The following is a 14,297-nucleotide window of genomic DNA, read 5'->3' as shown; positions in this document are numbered from 1 at the left end:
AATCCTGCTCTTATAATGGAAGGGTGGTCCGAAGGCCCAGCAATGGTTACGTCTTGATGATCTCCTTCACCACTCTGCTGATGACTAATGGGGCAGGTTGGACAACTAATAGCTAGGTTGGATTTGTGCCACTCTGTGGACTGTATGTACCTGGGCAATATTCCGCATTTTTCAGTTCCACCAAGAATGTTGCATCAAACAGGTTAATGCTCCACTTCACTCGTTACGTCTGAAACTTCTCATATTTTGTTAAACTTCATATTTTCTTGCTTTTCATAATATATGCATAAGGTCTTAAATTCATTCTGAGGTTGCACTATTGCAGGAACATCAGTCTTGTATCTGTGTATCAATGAATTTTACTAATTATTAGTTTAATGGAAATGTCTTATCAATAGCAGAAAGAGAATGTGGGGCAAATGTTAACATTTAATATTAATACTTCATAGGTTGTAAGGTTCGAAGGAATGTGTGTCAAATATTTGAATAATTTCTATTTTTATTCTATAATTATTATTTTAACATTTGAGCATTTTTTGAAGATTGCTTAAAGGCATGATGAACAGATGGTGTGGCAAAAGCAAAATACTCTCTGTGAAAGACTGTAACAATATAGATGAGTATATTTTGCTGGAAGACAGGAAACCAGATCTTGGAGACTTCACTTTGGAGGAGTACACTGTAAAGGTCATCCAGTATGGCTACATGATGGTAAGATAGAACAGCTGTTACTACATGACCTATATCTATATGTGTATGTACGTGTGTATATGTAGGTGAGCTATCTATTGATGTGATCACTTGGTATGTAGATTCCTTCCTCGAGTTTAATTAACAATGCACCCAGCAGCTGGATGATTTTCGTACACAAAACCCTTGTCAATACACCTAACATAACAAAATTCCCAGAAGAAAACCGTTACCACTATTAAAGTTGCATGTGGGGAAATTCAGATGAATAGAAATTAGAACTTCCGTTTGAGCACTTTCCTGATGTGCATGCCTACTTCAACAATGTGTGGAAATTAAATTGTAAAAAATAATGAATTATTATCTCCAGCTGTGCTGTTCCAGCCTTTACATTTGGATAAATTGCATTTGTTAAACAGCCTTCATATCTTTGAGAAACCCCATTATTAGATGAACTGCAGCTACTGTTTTTGTAGGTAAACATAGATTTGTGTCCAAATGAGCTGCTAATGGAAAGAGGAGGAAATAGTGCAAGCAATTAATATTGCACAACAATACAGTATAATTCGCACAGTTTTTTTAAAAAAGCATCCTTAAATGATCCTCTGCCAAAACATCTGGGTGCTTTTTACAAATCAGTGTTAGCTGGAGAGAGAGAGTGAGAGAGATTCTCTGCACCCTCTCCCTTTAAAACTGCAATTTCTGCAGAAAGATGTGCAACCTTGTAGCATTGCTGCAGACCCCTCCAACCACTTCCCCAAGAAACCCACCCTAATTTGCAGTCATAGCTACCAATCAGAATTTTAAAATCAACACGCAAGTGATGCAGCAACAGGGAATCAATATATGCTTCCCTGTGAAACCAGAATTAATCATTTTGATTCTTTTGTCTCTGATTTTGATTGCAAAGTGTATTGTTAAATTTGTGTTCCAAAGACTTTTCCTGTATTAATAATTGCATAATGCACCCATGTTAAATGAAACAGTCACAAGACTTAATTTAAATATTTTGAAATAATACTGATCTGTAATTTGAAACAAACAAGAAATAACTTTTCAATCGCAGCACTCAAAATATTGATCACCTAGATACAAAAGGCCACAAGGAATAACTGAACTTGCTTATGTGATTCTTGCACTGTTCGTTTTACAGCTTTTTGCTGCTTGTTTCCCACTGGGACCTTTGGTTTTCTTACTAACCATCTGGTTAGACATGCATTTGGACGCCAAACGACTGCTGCGGATATACAAACGCCCCATTGCTCATATGGCTCAAGACATTGGTAAAGATATTGATTTTCGTACTTCAGAGAAGGAAGTGCTACATCGTTGTTGTAGAAGAAAGCAGAGTTGTTGCTGTTGGGTGTGTTAGTTAAGGTCCTGATGTTCAGGTCCCAGACTTTATACAGTGGAGTGGAAGTTGCTTCTGTATGGTTTATGAGGGATAGCAGTTGAACACCAGCTCCAACATGGGCTTCGTGACTTAACCCCAGGCTCTGCTGCATGGGAGCTAGTGTTCATGTGTTGGTGTTGCTGGTGTGTGCACACTTGCTCGGCACTCCCGGCGGCTGCACACCTGCTCGTGGCTGGCTCACTCTGACCACACACGCAAACACAGGCCTGACCACCAGTCCCATTCTCAGAGCTCCAGGCTCCAGCTGTGATCCCTGAGCAAGCTGAATCATGTAACAGGTTACAACCTAACTGACAAGCTCCACACCTTTTTATTTATCTCCTCAGTCACTTCTCAAATATCCCTCGAGTTTCGCTTGTGTCTTGATTGTAGCCAAACATGCAGATATTTGCACAGGTGCAGAATTGTGGATCATCCTTAAATATGTCAAAGTGCCATTATTGAATTTTAAACTACCAGACTTCTCTGGTTCCTGTCCTTGTGCCTTTATTAGGTCAGAAAAATATCTCTTTTTCCCTCCAAATCATGCACCAGCCCGAACTGACAACACAGACGATTCCAGTTAGATAGATAGATAGATAGATACTTTATTCATCCCCAAGGGGAAATTCAACATTTTTCCAGTGTCCTATACACTTATTGTAGCAAAACTAATTACATAAGTATTTAACTCAGTATAAATATGATATGCATCTAAAATCACCCTCCCAAAAAGCTCTAATAAATAGCTTTTTAAAAAGTTCTTAAATAGTTACTAAAGTGCATTGAGTGGTAACTTAAGCTCAGTCCTAACCCCGGCACTTTAACATGTCTTGCCCCTGGTGGTAGAATTGTAGAGCCGAATGGCGTGGGGAGTAATGATCTCTTCATCCTGTCTGAGGAGCATTGCATTGACAGGTACCTGCCGCTGAAGCTGCTTCTCTGTCTCTGGATGGTGCTGTGCAGAGGATGTTCAGGGTTTTCCATGATTGACCGTAGCCTACTCAGCGCCCTCCGCTCTGCCACCGATGTCATACTCTCCAGTTCAGTGCCCACGACAGAGCCCGCCTTCCTTACCAGCTTATTAAGACGTGAGGCGTCCCTCTTCTTAATGCTGCCTCCCCAGCACGCCACCACAAAGGAGAGGGCGCTCTCCACAACTGACCGATAGAACATCTTCAGCATCTCACTACAAACATTGAATGACGCCAGCCTTCTGAGGAAGTACAGTTGACTCTGTGCTTTCCTGTACAGGGCATCTGTGTTGGCAGTCCAGTCTAGCTTCTCGTCTAACTGCACTCCCAGATACTTGTATGTCTTAACCTGCTCCACACATTCTCCATTAATGATCACTGGCTCCATATGAGGCCTAGGTCTCCTAAAGTCCACCACCATCCCCTTGGTCTTGGTGATATTGAGACGCAGGTAGTTTGAGTTGCACCATATCACAAAGTCCTGTATCAGTTTCCTATACTCTTCCTCTTGACCATTCCTGACACACCCCACTATGGCCGTGTCATCAGCGAACTTCTGCACATGGCAGGACTCCGAGTTATATTGGAAGTCTGATGTGTACAGGGTGAACAGGACCGGAGAGAGCACGGTCCCCTGCGGCACTCCTGTGCTGCTGACCACCGTGTCAGACCTACAGTCTCCCAACCGCACATACTGAGGCCTGTCTGTCAAGTAGTCCATTATCCAAGCCACCATGTGTGAGTCTACTCCCATCTCCGTTAGTTTGTGCCTTAAGATCCTGGGCTGGATGGTGTTAAAGGCACTAGAGAAGTCCAGGAATGTAATCCTCACAGCACCACTGACCCTGTCCAGGTGAGAGAGGGATTTGTGCAGCAAGTACATGATAGCATCCTCCACTCCCACCTTCTCCTGATACGCAAACTGAAGAGGATCCCGGGCGTGCCTGGTTTGTGGCCTCAGATTCTGTATTATCAGTATTATCTGTATTAATTTGACCTTCGATAAATCAGGGAAGTCTCTTATTTGGGATGATTCTTAAAGGACAAAAACTAATCGAGAAACTAGCCAGGATTCCCTTCATTTATTTGAGACACTATGGTATTTAACTGGGACAGTACCATTGCCAAACGGTTTCTAATCAGCATCAGACGTGTGCACTTGTGTGGCTGTTAGATACTATGCTGTGCTTCAAGCAAACAGTTTTTAAATAACTTCAGTAGTATGTGCTTGTATTCAAAAAACAATGATTTTGCCACTGATTTTTGGTGAACAATGAGCAGAAAGACAATTCAGAACTGTTTTGGTCATTGTGGTTTCAAGCAATCAGTGATGAACTGCTTTGAGAGGTCGGTCATGGCTGGAATGAACTCCTGCCTCAGTAAGGACCTGGACCCACTGCACTTCGCCTGTCGCCACGATAGGTCTACGGTGGACGTGATCTTAATGACTCTCCATACAGCCTTGGATCACCTGGACAATATAAATATCTAAGTCAGGATGCCGTTCATTAACTATAGCTCAGCAATTAACATCATCATTCTTATGATCCTGATTGAAAAGCTACAGAATCTGAGACTCTGTACCTCCCTCAGTAACTGGATCTTTGACTTCCTAACTGGAAGACCACAATCTGTGCAGATTGGTATTAACATCTCCACCCCGATGACAATTAACACTGATGCCCCTCAGGGGTGTGTGCTTAGCCCACTGCTCTACTCTCTCTGTACCATGACACTGTGGCTAGGTACAGCTCAAATACCATCTATAAATTTGCTGATGATACAACCATTGTTGGGCAGAATCTCAGATGGTGATGAGAGGGCATACAGGAGTGAGTATGCAGTGGCGAGCAATCTGACAGGCTGCATCACTGTCTGGTATGGCGGGTAGGTGGGGGATACTGCACAGGATCAAAGTAGGCTGCAGAGAGTTGTAAAATCAGTCTGTTCCATCATGGGTACTAGCCTGTATAGTATCCAAGACATCTGCAAGGAACAGTGCCTTATGAAGGCGGAGCCCATCATTAAGGATCCCCATGACCCAGCACATGCCCTCTTTTCATTGTTACCATCAGGCAGGAGGTACAGAAGCCTAAAGGTGCACACTCAGTGATTCAGGATCAGCTTCTTCCCCTCTGACATTCGATTCCTAAATGGACATTGAACCCATGCATACTACCATTTTTTATTTCTGTTTTTGCATTACTTATTTTAATTTAACTATTTTAATATATATATATATTACATGCTGTAATCCAGTTTTTTTCCTATATTTATCAAGTATTGCATTGTACTGCTGCTGCAAAGTTAACAAATTTCACGACATATGCTGGTGATACTGATTCTGATTCTGAAACGTATTGGTCCTGATGTGTCCCGATTAACTGGAATCCTCTGTGTAATCCCTATTCCTTCATTGTCCTGGGTCAAAATCCTGGAATTTGCTACCCATTAGCATAACGGAAGCATCTTAAGTATGGGAATCAGGTCATATGTAAGACCATAAAACATAGGAGCAGAATTAAGCCATTTTTCCCATTGATTCTGCTCCACCTTTCCAATGGCTGATTTATTATCCCTCTCAACCCCATTCTCCTGCCTTCTGTCCATGACCTTTGAGGCCCTGACTAATCAAAAACCTACCCCCCTCCACTTTAGCCATACTCAATGACTTGGACCTCACAGCTGTCCTTGGCAATGGTTTCCACAGGTTCACCACCCTCTGGCTAAAGAAGTTCCTCGCCATCTCTATTCTAAATGGACATCCCTCTATTCTGTTGCTGTACCCTCTGGACCTAATCTTCCTCACTATAGTAAACATCCTCTTCACATCCACGCTCTCTGGGCCTTTTAAAATTCGATAGGTTTCAATGAGATTCCCGACATTCTTCTAAACTCCAGTGAGTACAGGCCCAGAGATGTCAAATGCTTCTCGCATGTAACCCTTGCATTCCTGGAATCATTCTCATGTACCCCCTCTGGACCCTCTCCAGTCCCAGAACCACTTAAATATGGGGCCCAAAACTGCTCACAACACTCCAAGTGTGGTCTGACCAATGCCATAGAGAAAGTTCAGAGGAGATTTACTAGAATGTTACCTGGGTTTCAGCACCTAAGTTACAGAGAAAGGCTGAACAAGTTAGGTCTTTATTCTTTGGAGCGTAGAAGGTTGAGGGGGGACTTGATAGAGGTATTTAAAATTATGAGGGGGATAGATAGAGTTGATCTGGATAGGCTTTTTCCATTGAGAGTAGAGGAGATTCAAACAAGAGGACATGAGTTGAGAGTTAAGGGGCAAAAGTTTAGGGGTAACACGAGGGGGAACTTTTTTACTCAGAGAGAGATAGCTGTGTGGAATGAGCTTCCAGTAGAAATGGTAGAGGCAGGTTCGGTATTGTCATTAAAAAAAAATTGGATAGGTACATGGACAGGAAAGGAATGGAGGGTAATGGGCTGAGTGCAGGTCAGTGGGACTAGGTGAGAGTAAGTGTTCGGCACGGACTAGAAGGGCCGAGATGGCCTGTTTATGTGCTGTAATTGTCATATGGTCATATATAAAGCCTCAGCATTACATCCTTGTTTTTATATTCTAGTCCTCTTGAAATGAATGCTAACATTTCATTTGCCTTCCTCACCACTGACTCGGCCTGTAAGTTAACTTTAGGGAATTCTGCACAAGGACTCCCAAGCCTGCTTGCACCTCTGATTATTGAATTTTCTCCCAGTTTAGAAAATAATCTATGCCTTTATTCCTTCTACCAAAGTTCATGATCATACACTTCCCTACACTATGTTCCATCAGCCTCTTCTTTGCCCATTCTCCCAATCTGTTTAAGTCCCTCTGCGGTAACCACCCTTCCTCAACACCACCTGCCTCTCTACATATCCTTGTATCATCTACAAACTTGGCCACAAAACCATCAAATTCTTCATACAAAATTGTTGACATACTGTATAATATGAAAGAAGTGGCCCCAACACAGACCCCTGTGGAACACCATTAGTCACTGGCAGTCAACCAGAACAGGCCCCCATTATTCCCACTTTGCCTCTTGCTAGTCAGCCAATCTTCCATCTGTGTTAGTATCTTTCTTGTAATACCATGAGCTGTTACTGTATTAGGCAGCCTCATGTGCAGCATCTTGTTGAAGTCCTTCTGAAAATCCAAGTAAACAGTGTCCACTGACTCTCCCTTTTATTTTATATTTATGTTTTTGCACTACTTATCAATCTATTTCATATAAATACTGTAATTCTGTTTTTTTTTTGTTTATCATGTATTGCTACAACAAAGTTAACAAATTTCATGACCTATACCAGTGATACTAAACCTGATTCTGATTCTATGCTGCCTGATAATTCCTCAAAGAATTCAAATAGATTTATCAGGCAAAATTTCCCCTTGAGAACCATGCTGACTTTGGCTGTCTTTATCCAAGTACCCTGAAGCCTCATCCTTCATAATGGACTGCAACATCAGATTACCTGGCCTATAATTTCCTTTTTTCTGCCTTCCTTCCTTCTTGAAGAGTGGAAAGACATTTTCTATGTACTGAGGTATAATAGAAAAACTTAGTTTTATGTAGATCATTTCATAACACTTGAGGTTGTAAAGGAAAAAGTAATAACAGAGTACTGTAAATCTTAAATAGTAATAATAATGGTAGAAATAAATTTCTTGCTCACTGTCCAATTTACCAATCTTTCCAGTTCACTTCGCTGTTTCTTGTATCTAGGCTCTGTGGTCCCCCTACTGTTCATGTTTGGTACTGCACTGTTTTTCCCTCATCATCTTGTGAATTCTGTTTTGTCAGGTCACTGGTTCACAATTTTGGATGTAATTAATTGTGTGGCGGTGGTGACCAATGGCTGCCTCATTGTATTCACTTCAGAATCTGGGAGGGAGAAGCCTTTTTATGAAAAACTTCGCTGTCTGATTATATTTGAGGTATGCAATCAGTATTGATAATTATTGGTTCTTAATAGTCTCCTGTAAAATGCTGCTACAATATTCAAACTAACTAACTCCTATTACTGTACTTGTGTGTTATAATTCATAATGCACAACTTATGCATTTTAATTAATCTTTAAAATTCTGTGATGGAGAGAAAACAGGCTCTTGTGCCTTAATGAAAAATGTGTTGTGACACTGGGTGGTATAATAGGTAAATCACCAACTTTAGCAGCTGAATTCTAATAGCATTTAGGCAAAAGATTCCTTCTGTTGCAACTATTTTTTAAATTTAAATGAACCTGATTTGTCTCAGTTAATTAGGTGGAATAAACTGATAATTCCAGTTTATAATACCAGTTACAAATTGCTCAACAATCTACTGTATATCTCACTACAGCACTACAGTACAGGAACAGGCCCTTCAGCCCATCTTGTCAATGCCAGCCTGGTCTTCTGCCTAGTCCCACCTGCCTGCACCTGGTCCACCTTACCCATCTCATCTACGTTCCTACCCAAACTTAAATGTTACATTGAATTAGAACTTGTGTATTAAAATTTATAAGCATTCATGCAATATATTGAAACAATTTGTGTTCTAACTATTTAATAACATTCTTAAAAACTATCTTTTTAGCATGCTTTGTTTATAGTGAAATTTCTGCTGTCAACATTCCTGCCAGGCATTTCCAAAAGAATAAAAGAAGCAATAAGAAGGGTAAGTTTTTAAATTGCAGAATATCAACATAAAATGTGCAATTACCAATAATAATGCCATATTTAACTATGTTCATTGTGCATAGGAAATATTTATTCATTGACAACTTTAAAGATATCAGATTCCCCCTTCTCCAGCCATGTATCTCTTTCACCAATCAACTTCCCAGTTCTTTCCTTTCTCTCCTCAAACCCTCCTGTCATTTTTACCTATCACCTTGTGTTTCTTCCTCTCTGCCCCACACTTTCTAAATCTGACTCCTCATCTCTTTTTTCAGTTCTGGTGAAGGGTCTTGGTCCAAAATGCCCACTGTACTCTTTTCCATAGATGCTGCCTGACCTACTGAGATCCTCCAGCACTTTGTGTGTGTGTGTGTGTGTGTGTGTTGCTTGAACATTCAAGATATGTGCAGTTTTTGGTGTTAATGTCTAGCTCTGTGAAATTGCACATGGCTGTTGGGACCAGTGAAGTTTACAAAAATAACGGAATTAGTGATTCCTCTGAAGATTGAAATGTGCCAACGGGTTTTTTGGTTGTTCACATGCCACGCGTCATATGAGCAGAGGACAAGTTCTGTGGCATCACATGCTACTGAAAGAGCCTTGCATACTTGGTGGCTTTTCCCATTCACAGTCCAGACCAAATTGGACAATGCTGTAGATAGTTCCAGGGCTTTGCAGGGAAACTGGTTTGGGGTTAAAGGGTCAGGAAATGTGAGACATTTTGGCATTGATCAAGGAGTGGCTGCTAAGCATCATGGGGGATCATGTAGTTGGGAGGTAGGCTTCTTGGTTAATGGGAGGGAAGGGTGAGGTGGTAGTGGTGGAGAAGGATAGCTTGCCTGAGCTAGTGGTAGGGAAATGGAGATCGGACATGGTAGACAGCAGTTTATGTCACTAGTAAGAGAATGAATAGAAGATTTTGTTGGGCGCTGGAAATGCTCAGCAGCTAAGCAGTGTCTCTACTGAAGAAAACAAATTTAAACTTTCATCATTGAGGGGATATCAGACTTGCTAGTTATTGGGCTGAATTGCTTACAAAGGGGTGGGGGCTGTCTCGCTTGGTATGATCATAGGGTGCAGGGTGCATTCAGAGAATGTATACAGTATACATACTGAAATTCTTACTCTCGACAGACAGAGAGAGGAAAGAAAAGCAAAGAATGAATGACAGAAAAATGTTAGAACCACAAATCCCCCTCCCCCTCCCACACAGAAGCAGCATCAGCCCTTCCTTCTCCCCTACACTTGCTCCACCAAAAGCATCAACCGCTCCCCTCCCACCACGCAAGCAAAAGCAATCCCGGAGACTATGATCTAGAGTCCTTCTAGTGTTATCTATAGTAATAGTGGAGTCACGGGCTGGGTTTATGGGTCAGGTAAGCACAAGGCCTGTGAGAGCTGTGCAGAGTGGGCACGGGAAGGTGATTTCTCTGAGCATTGCCCAAAGGAGAGCCAGGTAGGGGGACAGGGTCTTGGAGTAGCTCTAGCCTTGTGGCACAGACAAGCAGACAACACAAACCTGGTGAAAGTGCAATTCGACACGAGTGGTCCACATGTGGAATGCACCACATGCTTCTGGAAGTTATAGAAGTGATTTCTACTCTGTGCACCACTGAATGCTACAGGCTACAGTCTTTACTAGTACATTGGATGTAGAGAGCACCGGGAAAGATTGTTGAGGGCTTTACGTGGTTCACATTATGTTCCTTTTCATTAGTATTTTGTCATTGGGATTGGATGGTGTGACATACAGGAATCAATTTTTAGGTGTTGAGTTGGATAATGACCCACTGACAGCCAACCACTGGGAAACCATTAGATTCCAGATAGAAGGTGGCTGGACCATTAGCCCTTTCGCTGATAAAACCAGCCCCCTGCCAGGTATCTGAGAGCTGGAATCTCCCGTAGGTCAATGTGAGGTCTGCACCAGTCAGCAGTCTGTCCGTACTGGGGTTTTGTCATGAGTAGCCGCCAGCCGAGATACAACGGTGAACATGATTCCACTAAACTTTCTCAAAGTACTAGATGTCAGGAGCAGACCATTAAATGAATGAAAAGCAGAGTACAGTATTTGTATCTCATGCTCTTTCCTTGCAGTTAATTGCCACAGACACCAGCCATCATTCAGGGTTCATTGGTGTGTGGGAGATCAAGTGACCAGCCACACTGGCAGTGATGATGCTTCCATTTTACAGTTGATTGTGGTGTGACGTTGCCCAGTGACGTTTCTAAGGTGCAATCTTTGTTGGAGGATGGGTATAGGTATGAGACCACTCCCTACCTACAAAGGAAGGGACAAAGAACGTCACCAAGGGATATCAATCAATGTAATTCAAAATAAAACTGCAGACACCGGAAACTGAAACTAAAGCAGAAAGTGCTGGGGAAAATGGGTCAGCAAGTCAGGGGGTCACTATAGGTCTGTGACACTTCCCTCCTGCCCTTTTCCAGTTTTGGTGGTGTAGCACAGGATGCTTTGGTGATGGGATGAGTTGAGTTGGCTTAATGAGCAACTAGGTCTGTCTAATGTGTTGTTAATAGTGGGGGCTGTCCAACAGGCTCGACCTTCTCGACCGAGAAGGGGGATGAGAAACAGACCATGAGAAATGCTGGAAAAGCTCGCCAGCATCTGTGAAAAGAGCCAATGTTTCAGTCTTCATCAGAATTGAGAAAGAAAATTGCATTAGCCAGGGTACCCACAAAGTGTAGTGAAATTACGAGAATGCCTCTGATGGACTGAGCACATGATAGAGAGGATAAGATGCCAAGTTTGTGTAACTTATGACTGATGTATTATTTAGGATTCTGGATCATGTTTGACAGGTTAGTCTATACACAGTAGGAAGGATGGCAGATGGAAATGTTTTTGATACAGACCGAAGGGATGCACGTTAGAGGACTTAATGTTGTCTAGAAGGTGGCTATATGCCCAGACAGATGATATGGTTTTGTTGCTTGATGTAGAGTCAAGTTCTAATAGTGCAAGAGGCTACAGATAGACAGATCAGAGTGGAAGTGGGATATATCAATGTGGCAGGCAACTGCAGGTCCTGTAGATGGAATGCAAGTGGACTGAGAAGCAATCTCCCAATTAGTATTTGTTTTTTTCAGTGTAGAGGAGGTCACGTTCTGAACATCAAATGCAGTTCACTAGACTGGGAGAAGTGCAGGTGAATCACAACTTTACCTGTTTAGGTCCCGGGAAGGTGGGAAGGGAAGTGGTGAAAACACCTCCTGAGGTTGAATTTGAGTGGGGAGTGGTAGGCAAGAGCAGAAAAGCAGATGAGGAATGAAGGGGAAAGAATGGATGTTTAGTGGTAGAATCTTTTTAAAGGAGACAGAAACTGCAAAGGATACATTGAGCCTGTAGCCTGGTGGGATGGAGTGCAATGATGTGCAGGTTAATGAGGGTCATCTGTGAGATGAAGGAGTTAATGTCATTAAGGATGGGGCTGGTCACATGCCCTTGCCTCTTGCCTTCTGAATGTGCAATGCTATGCACATTACTACTGCAGAGGTGGGGGCTGGGGTGAGGAGTTGGGAATGAAGATGCTGGACAGTGCATTAGCTTAGTAATTGTTATACAGTCACATCAGTGAACACACTTGTCAGATTAGAGCAAAACTTCTAAATTTATTTTTTTAAACTTCTAAATTTATGATTGTTACTGTTGCTGTAAAAATCTGATTTTTATGCAAGTGATCAGTGTGTAATGGGACTCAATTGTATTTGTTACTCTAGGAAAAATATGAAGCACAAAAGATAATGGAAGCTAAAACACAATAAATCCTGTAAGTAGCTGATCTAATTGCCTTGTATTCTGAGTCTCAATTTGCAATGAACACAATTTAATATTTTACCATCCCTTCATAAAGCATGAAAGTGTTGAACAAAGTAGGAGCAGACTGAAGCAATATATGGTAATCAATAGGAAACTATTCAAGTTCAAGTTTAAATGTCATTCAACCATACATGAATACCCATGAACACAGCCAAATGAAACAGCGCAACTCCAGGGCCAAGGTGCAAAACACAATACCAACAGTCATACAAAGCACAGGCACAGATAGCACATATAAGGCAGCAGTAAAATATAGTCACACACTCACAAAAATGTAGTCCAAGTTCCTGAGTCCATGAAAATTGCAGCAGTCTGCAGTCGAATGCAATACATCTTGTCTTTAGCCAAGCAAGCCCTGGAGTACAGCACCAATTCCAGCATGGAAGGCATGCTGCCCTACCTCCATCACTCCAGTGGAGTGCACAGAGTCCAACACCACTCTCCTGGGCAGCTGCAAACAAGCAATACTGAAAGTTTAGACTTAGTCCTTACGATGACTGAGGCCACGTAGTACACCTGCCATTCACCAATGAAACAGTGGATCGGCTGCAGCTACCCATGTCACCAATAGTCAACAGGGTCTTGCAATAGGAGAAAAAGCGACTAAGACACTGACTCGCTATGAGGCTGCATACTGCCTTTGTGCACTGACGCAGGCAGCAGCACGATCCACACCAAGTCCAGCTCCTTCACTTTCTCCAGCAACCAGCAACTTCTTGATGGGATAGACCTATAGTGCTTTAAGTTCTGAAAGCCCAGCAGGGCCTTGTGATCACAACAAATGCATTTTTTTTTAGAAGTCCATGAGACCTTTGGTTGGACCTATAGAGGCCACTGAGTCCAAGTGTGTCACCGTCTTACTGGAAGCAGAATTGTAACAGCTGTTCAGTGGTTAAACCCAGCATCCCCTAAATTGACATTGATGTTAATAGTGTTATTACAATTACTGTTTACTACAAAAATTGCAAATAGTTATTAAAGTGAATATTAAAATTCATCAGCTACTTAATGCTGGCTTTCCTCCAATTTGGTGTCTTGGATTGGAGCCTCACAGGTACAAGAATCTGTACACCAGGCTGAAACTGCAGTGCTAAGCTGTCTTATTTGAAATAAGGAATTGTGTTCAGACCCTGTGCCTCTTGCCCATGGCTGTATTATAAGAGCAAACAAGTTCCCCTGGTATCTTTATTAACCACAACCATGCCACTCATTTCAGTATGGGATCTTACTCTGCAACGAGTTATCACAAAACAAATTAGTCATCTCTTGCTTAAGGGACAGAATTTTTAACTGTGTGACTAGGAGACCTTTCTGAAGCAGCCCTACTTTTTGATAGTCCTAATTTAGGTGGGTGTGGGGAGGGATTGTGAGTGGTAAGTGGTGACCATAACTGTAAATTTAAAGGTGGTTATGGGGAAGTACAAGAAGTTCAAATATGCAGAAGTAAAGGTGGCTATGGAGCAGACATCTAGGTGCTGCATTTAGGGAAGGCTATTTTCAATATGATAAGATAGGGCCTGGCAAAAAAGGACTGGGATAGCTACTTGCAGATAAATGCATGACGAGGGAGTCATTCAAAAATGGGGTAATGGTTTTGTCATAATGGTGAAATGTAAGGTGCACTTGATGTGAAGGGCTTGACAAAGGTAGTTGGTGATAGGTGTAGATGATTGAAATCAGGAGAAGGTATACAGAGTGTTAAAAGCTGGGAGGTGTTGTAGGAAAAC

General features: G+C 42.0%; 1 protein-coding gene across 2 annotated transcripts in view; it reads left to right on the top strand.

Moving 5' to 3' along the window:
• LOC132391253 (anoctamin-7-like) overlaps positions 1-14,297 on the top strand; it is a 59,084-nt gene that overhangs the window by 42,804 nt on the left and 1,983 nt on the right. The window contains exons 16-20 of one of the 2 annotated variants that reach the window (XM_059964179.1): positions 543-711; positions 1,844-1,973; positions 7,872-8,005; positions 8,647-8,727; positions 12,471-12,520. In XM_059964179.1, coding sequence (XP_059820162.1) covers positions 543-711; positions 1,844-1,973; positions 7,872-8,005; positions 8,647-8,727; positions 12,471-12,515 — 559 coding nt within the window. In that variant the 3' untranslated portion in view covers positions 12,516-12,520. Of the gene's footprint in view, positions 1-542; positions 712-1,843; positions 1,974-7,871; positions 8,006-8,646; positions 8,728-12,470; positions 12,521-14,297 lie in introns of those variants that run through there. The other variant, XR_009511138.1, reaches the window with a different exon arrangement.

This window comes from Hypanus sabinus, chromosome 3 (genome assembly GCF_030144855.1).
Source record: "Hypanus sabinus isolate sHypSab1 chromosome 3, sHypSab1.hap1, whole genome shotgun sequence".
Classification (NCBI taxonomy): Eukaryota; Metazoa; Chordata; class Chondrichthyes; order Myliobatiformes; family Dasyatidae; genus Hypanus; species Hypanus sabinus.
This window is presented reverse-complemented; position numbering and strand designations above follow the sequence as displayed.